This window comes from Lytechinus pictus, unplaced genomic scaffold (genome assembly GCF_037042905.1).
Source record: "Lytechinus pictus isolate F3 Inbred unplaced genomic scaffold, Lp3.0 scaffold_19, whole genome shotgun sequence".
Taxonomy (NCBI): Eukaryota; Metazoa; Echinodermata; class Echinoidea; order Temnopleuroida; family Toxopneustidae; genus Lytechinus; species Lytechinus pictus.
Window position 1 is genome coordinate 6,523,084 of NW_026974140.1, and position 15,462 is coordinate 6,538,545.

The following is a 15,462-nucleotide window of genomic DNA, read 5'->3' on the forward strand; positions in this document are numbered from 1 at the left end:
TCAAGTCATTCTTGATGTTCATATGCCATAATAATCAGTATAATGATTGTGGGCATTAACGGAAAGACATGACAGAGATATAATAGTATATCAGTGAACTAAGCTACTAGGCTATATGATTTATAAACTATATTTCATCTTCTGTCAAAATCATTGTAGATATAGCCATATAGATTCCAAGTTTACATACTGTTCAAACATCAAATGCTATAAGAAAATTTAAAATCACGAAATGGGCCCCAAAAAAATGAAACAGGTCTCGGTTTACAGTAACCTCCCCCCAATTTTTTTTTCTTTTTAAATATATAAATAAATTTTTTCTGAAAAATTATATCAACTTTTATATATTTGCTTATAATATCATTATCAACGGAACAATTTATACAAAACGCAAGATTGACAGAGTTAATCATTTCAATTAACAAAAAAAATTAAAAATAAAGAATAAAATGATAAACTGAGAAAAGTACAAACCTTCTTTCCATAAATTCCCAAGTCCCGGAATGGGTTTACAGCAACCAGGATGTCACCTACATAGGACTGAGAAATAAAAGATCGGTCGTAAGAACAAGTGATGGAAAAATGTCTTTGCATTAAGATATTACAAAAAAATTATGCACCCAGATATACACTCGGCAAAAAAAGTTCTTGGACACTTAGAAAAGTTAAAATATTTCATATAGATATTTGATTAAAAGCAAATTATTGTATGTCAACATGACCAGACAATATTCCTCTTCCAGTATGACATGACGTTTTCATGTGAGCAGTCATGCATGGGTGGTTAAATGCTTTAAACAATAGCAATGTCAGCAAAAGAAAATTGCAAGAAATGGATCAGTCAGTGCATGGCTGATTACAGGCATTAAACAATCGCAATGTCAGTAAAAGAAAATTTCAAGAAAATGATCATGCAGTCATTCTTTCAGTTTTGAAAGTTTGTGTGGCATAAATTTCCATTAAACGATAAAAGCAAACTTAAAGTCAAATACCACTCTAAAAGTGAAGAGAAAGTTATCCACCTTGGATGCATCACTATTCCACTGGAATTTTGAGTCAAAGTTAGTCGATGAAAAAAATGTCAAATTTCAGTATCTTGGCATAAGCAAAAGAAAATTATCCTTATCCTCCTATCTTCTGCAGGGGTGGTGGCCCTAGGTCCACCACTCCTAGGGCGGTCTTTAACTTCATCAGTAGCCAAATACCGCTGGTTCAAATTCGAAATTGTTGTTGGTGAAACTTGGAAATATTGAGCCACTTGTCTAAATGACTGCCCTGACTGCAACATTCCTATTGCTCTTGCACGCTCTTGGTTGGAAAGCTTCATCTTGAAAGTGAGTGTCCAAATGATCCATCTCATTATGCATCTCATGATGCATCCCTAAGCATTCAATTCAAATGATGACCACCTGTTTAAATAGTTGAATGTATGTCTACAGGATGGCCATGATCATTAGCCATTTCTTGCAATTTTCTTTTGCTGACATTGCTATTGTTTCAAGCATTCAACCACCCATGCATGACTGTTCACATGAAAATGTCATGTCATACTGGAAGAGGAATATTGTCTGGTCATGTTGACATACAATTATTTGCCTTTAATCAAATATCTATATGGAATATTTTAACTTTTATAAGTGTCCAAGAACTTTTTTTGCCGAGTGTAGAATAGAATTACAAAAGAAATATGACAAAAAGAATCATAAACACATTTGTAATATGTCTGTTTCTCAATAAACAAATCAACAAAATCTAGTCAATAGTTGATCAATGATATTGTCAATTGCCCAACTTTTGCACAGAAAACATATGTTTGGACATACAATTTTACAATTTTCAAGCCATATTAAAATGTTGCATACATGTATGGGCAGGTCCAAGCTATTTGACTTGTGACGTACGGGACATTTAGAGACTTTAAAGTTGTGTAACATAAAAAATAAATGCACAACAGAGAATCTTTCATGGATTTTGGAAGGCCAGTTGTGCCCTCTTTATTCAGTAAAAAAATTAGTGATCCACAATTCCATTAAAGTACACACCCAAAGAATCAAAAGTATTTTATAATGACTTTTTGTGGTCATCATTGTAAAGGGGAAGTATTACTAATCAGATATATAACTTTTTAAAATAGTGATTAGAGTTTGCAAAAATCAGCTCTCAAAAATAACTTATTTTCATGGCATATTTCTGCCTAACAACGGTCCTTCGCCGAGCTCCAGCTGAGTGACGTCACACCAAGAGCAGTGAGCAGCTGAGCTGACAGCAGCCCATTGAAGACGATCTTTCCAATCAGCGTTTTTTGCTCTTGAATTGTTTATTCCTCACAAGATTGGTCTTAGTATATAGATAAAAGTTTGAATTTTTTTAACAGTAAAATGAAATGCGAATTTAACTTATTTTGGTAACCGATATTTAGCTTAGAAACAAATAATTTTTTTCAAGAAATATATGTGAATAAACAAAGCATATTTTCACTTACGTCACATTGATATTATAATCAATAAAAAGCATAGATATTCTTCTTCACGACTGAACAAAAATTATGAAATTTCATTACGTAGCAAAGTCAAGGAACCCCCCAAAACACGGCAATATCCATCGCGAAATGATTGGAATTGCAGTTGAATTGCCGAAGCATTATGAGGCAACAGCGGCAAATGGACTTTGTTAGATATACCATTAAAAACCCGGAAATGAGAGGCAAATTTTCTGTGGCCAAACCTGTAAGGCCTTTGTTTTGATGAGTGCGGGGATTCTGGTTCGAACCTCTGACTCTGGGATTTTTTTTTAATTATTATATTCCTATACCCAGCTCTTTTTATTTTCATGTGAGATTCTATTCAGACCTGCATTTATTAAATCTTACTTCTTAATTGCTGCTTTTGATTTTCAAGTTCTTGATTAGATTCTACACTTATTTGGGCAGGGATGGGAGCTAGGGGTAGAGGATGAGTTAAAAGTCAAGTCCACATCAACTAAAAATTATTTGAATAGAGTAATTTCCCTTGTTTTTGTGTGTTTTTTTACTCAAAACAGTTATATACACAAAACAATTATATGCAAATTAGAGTTATGTCACATCACATTCATTTCAATTTTTTGGGCATTTTATTATTTAAATTTGAATCACAAGTTTTTATGAAATTTTCTGCAATATTTTATTATTTTTCTTTAAATTCAAATGAATTTTTGGTTGGGTGGACTTCTCCTTTACTCTTCACATGGAATGCATAGCGATATTTATCCAGAAACAAAATTGTCTTAAAATATGCAAACCAGTAATTGGACACATGTTCACTTTCCTTTCATCCAGGCCACTTCCTCACATCCACCAGGCTTACCGTCTTATAACAAACATGATGAACCATCACACAACTGCAAACAACATTCACAGTGCTTCACAATAAATATTTCACTTTTGTTCATACATGCAATGAATATCATGGAAAACAAATAAAAGGCGTACCCATATTCAAATATCGTTTAAAAGGACAAATATTATACCTTTCGAGAAAAAATTGTGACGATATATACACGACACTTAACTTTCAGCAATCAGCATGTTATAGAACTGATACAGAGTTGCTAACAAAATACAACTATGGGGCATTGCAAGAAACTTATGTTCAAAGCGTAAGTCTCAAATTCAAATTCAAGCGTAATAAGGTCAAGTTGCACGTGCAATTCAACTAAATGTTTGTGTTTAATCAAAGGACTTACCCTTGATTTGGGATGTGTGATTGAGTAGAAAATTTCTCACAAAATGCCCTAGTTACATTAAAATTGTTTTTTCGTTTTAAATTGTGTGTTCTAATTTTTGACAAGCTGTATTCCTGTCCAATTCAATATTATAGTCCTCTCCAAAACTGCTCTAAGTTGATGTTTCCAAGATCAATGAAGATTAATTTCCTCCTCCAGGAAAGCAGAGTGAAGAAAAAATGGCCACATGTCCATATCAGAATCTCCCAGATTGAAGTAGTAAGCAGAGACCAGAGTCAGCAAGTGTGCAGATCTGTATGTAGGAGAGAGAAAAAAAGAGAAATAGTCTAAATAATCAAATCAAAGTATGAATTTTATTATGTTGATGATTAAGAAGGACTACAAGAAATACTGTCTGCAACAGCCACAATATTTTTGAACAAATTGGTTAATAAATGTACTACAGGCTACGGTAGGAAGTATGTACACTAGTAGGAAGCCTACCAGACATTTTTAGTTTGACTTTATTATTCAGTTTATATTCTAGTTTTGGTGCACAGATTATCATCATCATCTGATACAGGAATAAGTTGGTGCAGTGGCATGTAATTCCCGGTCGACGACAAATAATAGTAGGTTTAGACTGTGAAAAGTTCCACTCAGAGCATCAGTGCTCTACCCCAAGTGATGCTCGTGTAAGCTCCACTTCACTACCGCTACACTACATGTACGCTACCTGGGTATAGGTGTAGCATAGTGAAGCGGAGTGGAGCCTACACGAATATCACTTGAGCTGTGCTCTCTGGGTCATTACAAAGAGTGCATTTATCTTCATTGTTGAAAGAAACACCAGACTCTAATTTCGGTCAGGAATCAGGGTAACCACTGCAGTGCTGAAATTTTGTCTGGCGCTTCATGACATCCTAATTCCAAGAATAAAAATAGCTTAATTAAACATTCCTCTGAAACGGCAGATTTTTCAGTCTAACCATAGAGCTATAGCTCTATGGTCTAACCAAGCCAAGCCATTGCCTGGCCAGTTTATTTAGAAATCTGACTGAAGAAAAAATCTGCCACAAAACCTTCTTAAAAGACTTTACGTAGTCATGTCATGGGCATGATGGATGGTATTGTAGTACAGCATGAAATAATGCATGATTCTAAAATTATATTAGATCTGTATCTGTCATCTGACCTGAATGCATCGTCAGTCAGACGCCAGAACAAGTACAATTTCCAAACATGCTTACCTATGACGCCTTTTGTGGATGGATCAAACAGCGGAACGTCCAACATCGGCTCCCCTGCAGTCCCGGCCCAGCGGCAAGTAGTGAATGGCCCGCTACAACTTGGAGTTTTTCAATAAACACTGACTCACTCACTCACTCAGTCACTGACTGACTGGAGCAACACAACGATGCCTGTCCAGTGGACAAAATTGGTCTTAACAGTTCCCAATTCATTAAAAACGGGCAAAGTAACACATTTCTGGTTCAATTTTGGTCTGAAGTTGTCGAAAACAGAAATCGGATACCACATTACATGAAGAAAACGGTAAATTCGGAAGATATTGAACAGGTCAGTAAGGTGAGGCACAGAGGGATGATGAGCTCGTTGATTGTGTGACGTCATTATTCTCGACTGTTTTCTAGTGCGCGAATGTCGGTCTGGGGGCGGCTGGGGGCCGGCTGAGAAGGGTCTCTAATAATTTCATTTCTTGCATTTCCACGACATCTATAAGACTTTTTAGTGACATATTTGTGTATAAAAAGACATAACCTTTCCATCCATATATAATTTTTCTATAATCATCACTTTCGTGAATTTTCTTTGTGTGTGTACTTTAACGATGTAATATTTTAATTAATATGCGCTGTGACGTACGGGACCAGAAAAAAGCTGATTTTTTTGAAAAAAAGTTTGTCATTAAAACTCTGTGAATTGGAATAAGCTGGAAATCTCTCATTATCATGTTTTCATCTTGTATCTTATCAAGTTTCATTAGCCATGAATGAAATAATAGAACTCATTGTTGTTATTATGTAATAGCTCAAAATATAAACATCCGCGCTGTGACGTACGGGACATGTGACGTACGGGACATTTGTCCATGTGTAAAACGAATGGGGAAAGTGAAATTTCATCAAAATTTCTAATTAACTTGATGTAAACCAAAGTAAATTAAGTTTTATATGGATTATCATGATTGATATATATTTCTTTAATAGCATACACTGAAACAAAACATAGCAAACACTTTACGACATTATGAATGTTATGAAAGATGTCTTGCAAATAATTCCATATGTTAAACGAATGGGGAAAGTAAAATTTCATCAAAATTTATAATTAACTGGATGTAAACCAAAGTAAGTAAGTTTTACATGGATTATTATGGTTGATATATATTTATATTATAGTGTATGATTAAACAAAACATGAAAAAAATTTATGACCTTGAAATTATGAAAGATTTAATTAATAACATATGTTAACGAGTATGCTAATATATGCACCCTTGTTATTTAATACAAATCATAACTTTATTATCAGCCTTTTACCAATATTCAACCACTGATATAATATCATTTATCTCAATTTACTTGATCTTTGCTACTAATTGAAAAATAACCCTATTTTAGAATTACATAGAAATCCTATGTATAATGTATGGTGTGTCCCATACGTCACACATTTGTCCCGTACGTCACAAAGCTTAATTAGCTGATATAATTAAACAGGAAATTAAGTCACTAACTTCACTTTAATTTTTGGATGTATAGTAATATGAATTAGAACTCTCCAAAGTGTGAAGAAAACTGTTCAACTTTTCCTTAATTAGAATCTAAAAAACATATGCTAAATTGTGACGTACGGGACATTGCCTTTTGGACACCAGATAATTTACTTAATTAATTAATTTTCAAAATCATTTTTTTCTCAAATGTTTGTATTAACTTAGCACTACAAGTCCCCATAGAAATATTTTCAAATATACAATTTGCATTATCTGCAGATCAAAAAATGTGATGTCCCGTACGTCACGCTAATTAATGATTTCTTGGAATCGTGACCTTGGCATTCATTAACTTCACGTATTCAGAAGAAAAAAAATATAGGGCAAAAAACTTACCGTATACATGTATATATATATAAGTATAAGCTTTAAAATGACATACAATATGTTATATTTAAGCAAAGATTTAATTTTGGCTTCAGAGGGGACAATAGCTTGGACCTGCCCATATGTACATTTATTTATACAAAGCTAATAGAGTGGTGTGATTAGAGCAAAAACAGTAAATTCTAACTGGTTGCCATCAAAACCAAGGAACGAAGAAATGGAGTGATCAGATCATTAGCTGTAAACTTAGACTGATAAATCCGCTGTTCCGGGGGAGTTTTTCCAACATTGTCTGATTTTTTGGGGTCCTCCTCCTACACAGATGGAATGACGGCCATTAGGCTCGTAATGGTGGAGCAAACAACCAGACGAAGTCCCAGCGGAGCATATCCCTGACAGAAATAGATCTAGACCAATTTATCGGTCTACTGGAAACTCTACACAAAAAGATGATTGATCTTGGCTCCCCCCTCAAAGAAAACAAAAAATTGATCTACATCATCAGTGTAATGTTAGATTTTTGTGTATTCAAGGTGTGATTTTTTAACATGGTCAAATTCATGATAAATCTAGTAGACCCTTTTAGGCACTCACACTAATCCGATGTTAGCTATGGTAATAGGATACACCTCAATTCTAAACGCAAATAGATCTAACGTTAGCTTCTACTTCTAGTTAGATCTATATAGTAATACATAGTTACGTCCTTTATAGGGCTAGACTAGTTCATTATAAGCACAACATAGGTGGCTCGATGAATATGGCCGATGAAAGCACCTTCTTATCTAGTTCATCAGTTACCCAGCTTTCCGAGGAGCAGTTAAAAAATTGAGCTATTTATCAAAACCACACCATGCCAAGCTTTAGATAGTAAGGGAAAATTTCAACACATGATACGAAGAAATAAAAAATTAAAATTCTATTTAAAAAAAGAGGAAAGAAAAAAGAAAAGAAATAGAAGTTTTTATATCTGTATTTTGTTTATTTATCTTATTTATTTTCATTTCCACAATCTGATAAAAATACAGGTACAATAGCATAAAAAACACATTCAAAAATACATTCAAACATGAATACATAAGGGTACATTATAAATAGAGTAAATAACAGAAAGTGGTGGGATTAGCAATAGGCCTCAAGACCTTTCAAAGGTAAATCCCTATATTAACACAAAAGATCTACCAAAACAACACCAAGGGGGGGGGGGGAGGAACGGATAAGGCAAATTAATATGAGTTCAGAAGAAAATTTCTGAATGTTCGTTTAAAAGTCGAAAGACTTTGGCAAGATTTCAGGCTACCAGGAAGGCTATTCCATATACTCGGTCCTGAATATTTAACGGTTGATCGAGAAAAATTATATTTGTAATTTGGTACATACAAGTTATCGTTATGTCGTATATCATACACATATTTTTTCTGAATAAAACAATTCCCTAGAAAGTTTGGCAAGGTGGTATGGACATATTTATACATAAATATACATGTAGAAAATTTGTGAATATCATAGATATTCAATAATTTTTTTTCTTTAAACAAAGGATTTGAGTGAGTGTAGGGCTTAGAGTTTGTAATTATCCGTATTGCACGCTTTTGAAGAACATAAATTCGATTTAAAAGATACTTTGCACAATTTCCCCATACAATGTTGCAAACAAATAAGGTGAGGAAAGATTATAGAAAAATATAGTTTTTAAAGAATATGATTTGGTACAATTGCACTTACTCTACTGATTGCACCAATTGCCCTTGATATTTTACAACATATTTCATTGACGTGGTAATTCCATATAACTTAAGATGATTATCTAAAGTTACTCCCAAAAATTTAGTGGTATTTACAACTGGAATATTAGAACCATCAATTTTTATATCAATAGAATTAGTATCAATATGCTTATTCCTAGTGTGGAATACCACGCACGATGTTTTGTCAGTATTTAGTTTCAGCTTGTTAGCTAAAAACCACTGGCCTATCCTACACAATTCCCCATTTAGTATTGCACAGACATTCTGTATATTATTTCCAGTTATAAAAAAAAATTACTATCGTCTGCATATAATACAGAATCTAATATATTACTAATAAAATGTAAGTCATTTATATACATAATAAAAAGTAGAGGACCTAAAACAGATCCCTGAGGAACACCAATATTAATGTTTTGTATAGGGGATGAATAATTATTTAAATGTACATACTATCTGCGATTGTTAAGATAAGTTTTAAACCAATCTAAAGCAAGACCTCTGATACCATAATATTTCATTTTCTCTATAAGAAGGTCATGATTTATACAATCAAAAGCTTTTGATAAGTCTAAGAAGATCCCAATGACAAATTGCTTATTTTCAAATGCATTCGCTATTTTGTCACAAAAATCAATTAATGCCATATAGGTAGAATAATTGGGTCTAAAACCAAACTGTTTTTTAGATATAATACTATTGTAACATAAATATGACAATAACCGTTTGTGAATAAGCTTTTCAAATAACTTAGAAATTACAGATAGGATAGAAATTGGTCTATAGTTAGATAATACAGATTTATCCCCTTTTTATATATGGGTACACATTTGGCTAATTTCAGGGAACTAGGGAAAACTCCCTTTTCTATTGACAAATTCAAAATACTACATAAAGGTGTGACTAAAAAATGAATAGCTTTTTTAAAAACATTACGATCAATGCCATCATAACCAGGACTTTTGTTTGGCTGAAGTTCAGACACAATTTTCATTATTTCACTAGGTTGTATGTGGCTAAGAAAAAATGAATTCAACAAATTTTGGGGTGGCAAGAACTGATCATAAGTACAGCAAGATTGTGGCAAGGTATTAGTAATATCTAGTCCGGTAGTTGTAAAATATTTATTAAATAAATTTGCAATTTCCTTGCAATCAGATATGTTTCTGCCAAGATGATTAATATTCATATGTTGTACTGTTGCCCTTTTTTTATTTGAATTTTTCATTGATTACGTTCCATGTTCTTCTGATATTATTCTGTACATTATAAAAACGAGTTTTATAAATAATTGTTTGCACTGCCGTATTGCACTAGTTACTTTATTTCTATATTTATTATAAGTTATTTTTCTATATTCAGTTGGATTCTTTATATATTTACGGTACAAGATATTTTTCTTCCTACACATCTTCTTTAAATCATTATTAAACCAAGGGTTTTTCTTAAATTGTCGGTCTGACTTCTCTTTGAAAGGAAAACATTGATCATATAAAGTAGTTAATTTGTTCATAAAGATATCAAATCTGCAATCAACATCTATTCATTCCATTTAGTACACTGTAAAACATTAAGAAAGTCAGTAACATTTTCATTATTCATAACACGTTTGTAGTACTTAGGATTAGAGTATGAAACATTGTCACAATTAATAATTGTGAAAACACTAAGATGATCACTGACATCATTTACAAGGATTCCAGTTTTTAAGACACTGTCAAGATTGTTTGTGAATATGTTATCAATAAGAGTCGCTGAAGTTTGTGTTATTCTCGTTGGGTTTAAAATCAAAGGTATACAAGAATAAGTTACTAAAACGTCAACAAAATGTTGTACTTGATGGGAATTTGACATTAAAAGATCAATGTTAAAATCACCTATAAAAAAACATTGCTTATTTTCTCTAGTTATTGCACAAAGAGGGTCCTCTACGTATCTAAAAAATTCAGATAAGTCTTGCCCTGGGGGCCTGTACACAATGGCAAGAATAATTTTTTTTACTCGGGAATATATCTCAATAAAAATAGTTTCAATACATTGGTTAAAAACTTCTAAGTCCTTACGGATTTTATACTTCAAACCATTTCTTATCAAACAGCCTACACCACCTCCACGTTTGTCTTGTCTTCCATTTCCAAGAAAAGTATAATCAGGAATTTGTATTTCTTCATTATTTGCTAGCCAAGTTTTTGATAGTGCTATACATGAAAATGGGCAAGATATGCTGGCAAGAACACTGTGGAAGTTATCAATATTTTTTTAATGCTACGACAGTTAAAATGTACCATGGAGAAAACTCTTTTATTTTTCAAAAGTAATTCCTTTGTTATATCATTGTATTCATTAGGAAGAACATAATTCGCTTCATCAATTATAATATTGTCAGACATAATGTTTGTATCCTGAATATCACGTTCTGAACATGTAGAACATTCATCTGTCAATGTAGTTGAAATTTGCCTTCTACAATTAGTACATAGGTTGGGATGGGGAAACATAATACAAAAGTAACATTAAGAAATAAGAACAAAAAATCACTGGAGAAAAAAAAAAAAAGTTTGGCGATGATAGTTCGATGAGAGAAGACCACTCTCCCAGGATGAAAATGCTTTGTTCAAGATTCACATGGACATAAGAAATGTAAGTATAATGTTATGGTTCATAGAGATTTTAAGTCATCCTCACCGTGAATCACCTTGGTCACTTTGTCTTTTCCTTTCATCAGTGCTATTATTGTATAGATCTATCAATTTTTTTTTTCTAATTTACTCGATTTGAACTTACATTGGCATGACGTAAATATACAGATGTGTGTAGATGACCAAAAAAAAGCCACAAAAAAAAGAGAATCAATATGAATTAATGTTTAAATGTATTAATACTCTTACGCCAAATGAGGCAATGTTTAGGCTAAAAAATATGGCATATAGCATTCATTTCTGTTCCTTAGTATGTCTTATTTTGCATTGGTTTTAGCCCATTTTTGTATTTGCAAATTGTGCTCTTTCCACCTTTTTTCTTTATACATATATATATATGAATATGAATAATTATTATTATAATAATTATTTATAATCACATATTAAATTTTAGTATGTTAAATAATAATTTTTATCTATAAAAAGTTCTTCAAAACGGCATTTTGTAACATCGCTAATCGAAGGTACGTCATAACGAAGCGATTCAAGGGTAAGACCTATTGTATTTGCTTTGTTGAATAACGGATCGAGGGATCTACACAAGATCGGTCTGGTAAGAAACCTCTCATTTTTGCCATTCATAGTGAAATAATTTTTATCCCTTCATACGCATTAGGCGTTTGAAGGTTCAAATATCAATAAAATTCACACTTATAAACCGATTTCACCCTGTAAATATGGATTTCCTAGGGAAATCCATCCGGGTGTGGTCTCGCTTATGCATATACGGGAGGCGGTCAAGGCTCCATGATGAAGAAGTATATGTCAAAATATTTTTAAAATATCATCATGGAGTCCTCAAGGCTAGGGAAATTCCCTTTTTTGAGTAGTTGAGAAAAAAAATACATATATATATTATATGATCATAAAAGGAGTAAATATTCTTAGAATGCAAACCCCATTATATTTCAATTTGATAATTGTCTATTGTAATGTTATCAATTTTTGTATATACTTCAAATGTGATTATATGTTACTATGTCAATTATATCATAATTGTAAATATGAAATCGAAATTGAAAGTGGAAAATAAAACTGAATTGAAAAACTAAACACCAACCAACCAACCAACCAACAGGTCTTGACCTACACAAATATGAGCGTATGGGACTGCTTATTGTATACTTACATAGATTTGATCATCACTATATCGATGCTTTATCTCAGCTAGGAGAACTTCTTCATCAAGATATGGCAAGCTGGCCAAATCATGGGTTTGACCGAGGGCAGCCCTTGCCATTTTCTGTCAATTTCTTTCCAAACTTGTCTTAAATTCAAAGGAAATAATGCCAGTATTTAGTTTCCAAAACTTAAAAACTCCAGATGATCGCAGCCGAACCTCGATCGAAGGCAGGATTTTGAGCGTGGGCGTGGTTGTTTTAGGGGTATTGTAATGCACCCATTTAGGGCCTGAATAGGGTGTGCCTGACCTCAAATATAAAGGTACAGATAGGCTACCATTTCCCTTGGTGTCAATTCAATGTGAAAAATAAGAGGTTTATCAATGAGTAAGCTTTATCAATGATTTTTAAGAGATGGAGTGACAACAAACTACAAATTAATTCATGTTGCTTCCGATTGGAAAGAAGCAGGGGCGGAAATCTCTCCCAAAAGGTAGGGGGGACAAGGGTCTGGAAAATTTGACAAGCAAAAAAAAAAAAAAAAAAAAGGTTATCACCCTAAATTTTAGGTCATTCCGACGAAAATACATGTTTTATTTCGATTTTGAATGATGAATTTCTCTACCATCATAAAATACCAGAAATAGTAGGGGGGACATTTGATAGTGTGTCCCCCTACTATTTTGAGTAGGGGCCCTAGGGGGGACACGTCCCCCCTGGAATTTCCGCCCATGGAAAGAAGTACAAAAGAATACAAAGATGCATGCACTGCACGGCACTTTATTACGCATTTATTGCTTTTAGGACGTTCCACAGTTAAAATGAAATCCATGTCATTCACCAAATTTTGTGCATATAGTGAGCTTTAAGCCCCTTCATGGACGCGTTATGTGCCCTTTTTACCTGAGAAGGACCCGTTTTATGTGTTAGCATATGTGCCATATCGTATGTGCCAAATTCCCCTCCACCGCCCCCCCCCCCCAAAAAAAAAAATCCTCCTCACAATCGTGTTCTGTGCCCCATTCTCATGAGAAGGACCCGTTTTATGCCGTTAGCAAGTGCCCTTTGCCATCTTATAGATGCCTTTTCTCGTATCAGTGCCCCTTTTACCCAAGAAAAGTGCGGCCCCTGACAAACATGTCCTGTGCCCCTCACATGAGAAAGATCCATTTTATGCCGTGAGCAATTAAAAAGTGCCCTTTTACCTTCTTATAGATGTCCTTTCTCTTACCAGTGCACCTTTTTACCCAAAAGTACCCCTCACGAACATGTTTCGTGCCCCTATCAGATAAGAACGACCCGTTTTATGTCTGAGCAAATGCTCCCTTGCCTTCTTGTAAGTGCCTTTTCTCGAATCAGTGCCCCTTTCACATGACAAGGATCATTTTTATGCCATTAGCAATTAAAAAGTATCAGAATAGCCAACTGTGTATTTTAAGTTCATATACTGCCTGAAAATTTTATTTTTAATTCTAAATATTAGAGGCCGACCTGACAAAGTTGAAATTTAAAGGACTACATGTGGAAATTCGTAAACAGGATACATACACCTATATCTCAACATACAAATCCCTATGCGGGCCCGAGCTGATTTTTTTTTATCGGACTTGAAAATCTCTTTAAATTAAATCTCTTTAAATTGGCATTTTTACTTTGATAAATTTGACCCCTCAGTTATTTTTTTTTTAATATGTCTTATCTTTTATTTTTTACCTCTACACTGCAAAAACTCCGGTGTTGATTTAACACCAGCCCGGAATCTATATATGTCCACACCAGCAGAGAAGTGTGAAACAACACCAGTTTGGTTTTGGTCTAACACCAGATAGGTGTTTATACCGTCACTACCAATTAGTATTAAAATAGCATCGGTTTGATTCCAAACTGGTGTTGTATCAATACTTCTCTGGTGTGGACATAGATTCCGCGCTGGTGTTAAATCAACACCGGAGTTTTTGCAGTGTACCTTTCTTCTCCTTCTCCGGCTTCCCCCATCTACTTCTTCTATGTGCTGGTTACAGTTGTGAAACTTAGCTGTAAGTACAAAACGGTTGTATTCTTTTTAACAAGTGGACATATTTACCAGGGTTTATCAATAAAACTCATAAATAGAACGAAAATATGGCTAAAGCTACATGAATTGGTAGTAACTCATATTTAAGTCCGGTTATTATACAACTCTGCACTTTTACTTGGAAATGACATCCGGATAATAAAAAAGAACGTCATTACGAATTTTAGGTCTGTAATCGTATTCAATTTCCATTTCGTCAATTTAATTATTTTCTGCCACGTGATCAGGGGCGGATTCAGCATTGTCCAATGGGGAGGGGGTGGGGTGAAAAAATAATTGATTGGCTGCTCGTGAGGTATAGCTTAAAACCTGGAGATTACGGATGTTAGCTGTATTTGTGCAACAAAAGTAGGATTACGAATTACTAAATAATGATGCGTGCGCAATTTTTTTTAGAGGGGAAGTTTACCCTGAAGAAATTAGAATTTTAAGTTATGGATCATTGTGACGTCATAAACAAGCAGCTGTTCAATACGTTATGTAATATAAAATGCATACATTTCAATTTTTGTCGGTTCGTAATGACTTATTTTTGTTTTCTTTTTATTAACGGATATGAAATGATTTGTCGGTTGATATATTGAAAGTACAGTAATAACCATAATAAATAAAATTCTAATATCTTTTTTTTAATTCTTTGATGGATTTTTCTCATGCAACCTTCTGCAACATTTCTCATCGTTTTTTCTGCTATTTTTCCAATCAACTTAATTTTTACCAGGGTGAATTAAGATCCCCTTTAATATTTTTATGTAATTAGACCTAATGACAGCGGCAGTTTTCCACTACTTGACGATCCACTACTTGACGATCAATCTTAAAATTGTTCGATACTGGTACTTTCGTTTCCGCACGAATCAAGTTTTTTCGGGATCACCCCCTCCCCATAAAGGGCTATGTATACGAGAGTATACCACTTCTGGTGATAACACATAAGGGCTATCACGTTTTATTCATGATTGAGCAAAAAATGTAGGAATTTGTCATGGCCAAA

General features: G+C 33.6%; 1 protein-coding gene across 3 annotated transcripts in view; it reads right to left on the reverse strand.

Moving 5' to 3' along the window:
• The window catches only part of LOC129260723 (myosin-IIIb-like), a 72,562-nt gene extending 59,862 nt beyond the window's left edge, over positions 1–12,700 (reverse strand). The window contains exons 1-2 of one of the 3 annotated variants that reach the window (XM_064114458.1): positions 12,403–12,700; positions 475–540 (exon numbers count right to left, since the gene is read on the reverse strand). In XM_064114458.1, the coding sequence (XP_063970528.1) occupies positions 475–540; positions 12,403–12,513 (177 nt within the window). In that variant the 5' untranslated portion in view covers positions 12,514–12,700. The remainder of the gene's footprint in view (positions 1–474; positions 541–12,402) is intronic. The other 2 variants (XM_064114457.1, XM_064114456.1) reach the window with 2 other exon arrangements.
• Positions 12,701–15,462: the final 2,762 nt, after the last annotated feature.